At 52.4% G+C, this 3,817-nt stretch overlaps 1 protein-coding gene across 1 annotated transcript in view; it reads left to right on the top strand.

Annotated features, from left to right (window-relative positions):
- The first annotated feature begins 57 nt into the window (after positions 1–57).
- The window catches only part of LOC102260603 (microtubule-actin cross-linking factor 1), a 10,195-nt gene continuing 6,435 nt past the window's right edge, over positions 58–3,817 (top strand). Inside the window, exon 1 of the mRNA XM_014538655.1 lies at positions 58–388. Coding sequence (XP_014394141.1) covers positions 193–388 — 196 coding nt within the window. The 5' untranslated portion in view covers positions 58–192. The remainder of the gene's footprint in view (positions 389–3,817) is intronic.

Raw genomic sequence — 3,817 nt, 5'->3', positions numbered from 1 at the left:
GAGGGGGTGGGGCCAGCTGGGGTGGGTGGAGAAGGTGGGGGTCAGTGTGTGATGAGGTGGGACACGGGGGGGGGGGTTCCGTGTCCAGGGGATAGGGGGGATGGGGTGGGGCCAGTGTCTAGGTTAAGAAGGTGCTGGGTCAGTGTGCAGTCCCCCCAGTGTGACCCCCTCCTGCTCCCTCTCCCGAAGGCCATGTCGGGGGAGGACCTTGAGGTGCGGACAGCGGCCGAGGATGGTTCCTCCAACGGAGGCAGCGGCTCCCCCAGCCCCGGGGACACCCTGCCTTGGAACCTGGGCAAGACGCAGCGGAGCCGGCGCAGCGGAGGCGGCTCGGCGGGCAATGGCAGCGTCCTGGACCCAGCTGAGCGGGCAGTCATCCGAATCGCAGGTAAGCGAAGGGCCTCGTCCTCCGGTTTCTAAGCGCTGGCTGGTTGCCCTCGCGCTGCGGAGCGCTGCGCTGCGTGCAGGTGTAGGGGCTGGAAGGACAGGTGAGGTCTGCGGGTCAGAGAGGGCCCTCCTGTCCCCGCGATTGCAGGCAGCACAGCGCCACCTACTGGCCGCACCGGTCTCTGCACCGGGCCTGAGGTTAAGCTGCTCGGCGGCGGCGCCATCACAGGCCTCATGACCCAAACCGGCGCCCCAATGCCCTGCGGATACTTTCTTGGGTTCCTGGGGCAGAGCTGCCTTCCAGGCCCCTGGTCTTGGCTGCCCCCATGAGGGGCGGTGGAGGCACGTCCGCAGGACAGGAGGGTCCCTCCCTGAGCCAGGGCCTGGCCATTCTGGGGAGGAGGATGGGAAAGCCAGCTGGACAGTGGCCCCTCCCTTGGGGAAGTGGGTGGCTCGTTCTGGAAGCCCCCCCAGGATGTGCTGGGCACAGGGGAGCCCGTGGAGGGTCTCTGTGCCAGGCTGTGGAGTCCTGACCCCACCCACTATTCAGACCCAGATGATGATGAGGCGTTTGGAGGGCAGGGCTGGCTCTGAGGGGGCTGAGAGGGTGGCCCACGGCGTGTGGGGAGAGGCTGGGCGGCCAGCTGCTGAGCAGGGATGGTGTGGGCAGCAAGGGACTTTGGGGTGGACACACAGAGGAGCAGGACAGGGCGGAGGCTGGCCACCCACCCCCATCCCCAGGGGCAGGTGTGAAGGGGACCCATGACCTGACAGGTTTTTTCCAAGCGTCACATATGGATTTTAAAAGAGGTACTTGTCCTGGCTGGTGAGCTCAGTGGTTAGAGACCAGCACACGGAAGGGTCACAGGTTGGGTTCCCAGTCGAGGGCACGTACCTTGATTGAAGGGTTGAAGGGTCCATCCTGGCCTCAGAGGCAACCAACCCAGGTTGCTCTCTTTATCCACTCCCCCTCTCTTCCCTCCCTCCTTTCCAGTCCGTAAAAAAAATAAATCAGTGGAAAAGTATCCTCGGGGTGAGGATTAACAACAACCAAAAAAAGAGGCCCTTTTTCCCCAAACGAAAGCGAATCAGGAATGTCCTTCCACACCCTCGCCTTCCTCCGCACGGTCCTGCCCCAGCAGTGGGCTCTGGCCACGCAGCAGCCAAGGCCAGGGCAGGGCCTCGGGCATCGCCTGCTGATGTTCTTAGCATTGATGTGCACCCATTTTCCTTCCTTTAAAATCATTCCCGTTGCTTGTTAAAGATCGAGAATTGTTTGCTGAGCAACATTTAATCTTTCTGCAAGCTGTTTTTGAATTTGACACGCATCTTCATCCAATAATGCTTGTCATTGTTGGTCTTCAAACTTTTTCGATTGACCTGGACGTTCTTTGTCTTTCACATCGAAATCATCACTTTTAAAGCATTTAAATCAGCGTTCACGAGTATCTTGAGATGGAGCAGGTTCACCATAAGCTTCCCGAAGTATACGATAACTTTCAGCAGCTCTATTCTTCAAAATAAAGTAATCAATTAAAACTTCTCACAAATGCTCTTTTTTTGGCACGAAATTCGACATTTTTTTTTGAATTTTTGTGAGTTTATTTGAGCCAAACTGTGGACATATGCCAGGAAGCAGAACCTCAACGAATTGAGATAATGCTCCGGAGAATGGCGGGGTTACATTTGTACTTATACATCTGCAATCAAAGGAGGGAGGGAAACCTCTGTGATAGGATAAAAAGTAAAATGATGGACACATACTTAGGTGGGTGCAGGATCAATTAACATGATAATGAAGGAATTTGTAGTATCTGTCCTGGCGCCCAGAACATTTGGTTGTGCCCCAGGGGCTCCAGAAAAAGGGAAGTCACAAGTTACCCAGACATTTCAAAGGTGTGTTATCACAGATGCAAAAAGACAGACAGGCTCAGTTAAGGTAAAGGTTGACCTTGTCAGTGAAGATACTGGCCTGGGATGTGACTACCCACCATCACTGCTTTAGTTAAAGTTTAAATTCAGACCATCCTTTGTGGTGACTTTAGGTCTCTGAGTTTGCAAGACCACCATGCAGGCCTCCCCTGAGCTTGTCAGGTCAGCATGTGGCCCCTTTCGTCCACACATCTCCCTTTTGGTCATAAATCAATCCAAAGGATGCATTGATGACCAACCTTTTGGTTGGATAATGGAGTCCCACGTTGCTAGGAAGGCTCATTCCTAGGATGTCTCAGTGTCAGCATGTCTTGCTGAACAGGTGGACCACTGGGGAGGGGCAAGACCATAACCTTAGATGGCATTTAAGGTCGAATTATTATTATTCAAAAAAGGGCAGGTAAATGGGAGGCAGTCAGATCCTATACGTCCTTGTTAAAAAGTAGTCTGGATCATTTCTAATTTTTGAGCCACCATGATCCGAGTCTTTTTGCTGTTTGTCAAGTTTTGTTTTTCTGCATCTAGTATAACATTTACATCTAGTATAACAGGAACAAAAGTAACAATACTAAGCCAACATTGCTTAGGAACAGAAAATGTCTAATACTAGACTTGGAAAAGTCTGAGGGTAACAAGCATCCCAGCCAACCGAAAAACCCTTTACATGTATCATCATACATTTTACTAAGCTAAGTATATGTTTTCCAAAATATCTATGATAACACCTTCAGAAAATTTGTCATATGAAGTTTTGAAGCTTGTTGTCAATACAACAAAATAGCATACATATCAAATCGCATATATATCAACATATGTGTAACTCCATCTATTGAAAAAAATCCGCATTGTTAACCGGTACACCTAGTATGTTTTTATTGATTTCAGAGAGATGGAGAGGGAGAGGTAGAAACATCAATGAGAGAGAAATATGTATTGGCTGCCTCCTGCACGCCCCCTACTGGGGATCGAGCGCACAACCCGGCCATGTGCCCTTGACTGGAATCGAACCCGGACCCTTCACGCGGCAGGCCAACACTCTATCCACTGAGCAACACCAGCTAGGGCTCAAGCCGGGCTTTTTATTTATTTATTTTTTATCATTTTTTAAATATATGTTTTTTGAGTTCAGAGAGGAAGGGAGAGGGAGAGACAGAAACATCAATAATGAGACTCACCGATTGGCTGCCTCCTGCATACCCCCCAACTGGGGACCCAGCCCGCAACCCTGGCATGTGCCCTGATCGGAATCGAACCGGGACCCTTCAGTCCGCAGGCCTGCGCTCTAACCACTGAGCCCACCGGCCAAGGCTGAGCCCTTTCTGTGTTGATACCAATTCCAGGTCCAACGTTGCAAGGGAAGGGTTCTTAGTGGAGGCGGAGGGGGAGGAGGGAGGGTGCCCGGTGATCCGGTGAAGCAGCCGGATCCCACCGGTTACGGAGAGGTCAGGGCTGGAGAGGGAGGGGCTGCCACGGGGCTGGGAGCCGGACGGACGGGAGA

This window comes from Myotis brandtii, unplaced genomic scaffold, assembly GCF_000412655.1.
Source record: "Myotis brandtii unplaced genomic scaffold, ASM41265v1 scaffold1956, whole genome shotgun sequence".
Lineage (NCBI taxonomy): Eukaryota > Metazoa > Chordata > Mammalia > Chiroptera > Vespertilionidae > Myotis > Myotis brandtii.
The sequence above is the reverse complement of the archived record's forward strand: the minus strand, read 5'-3'. Positions and strand labels throughout refer to the sequence as shown.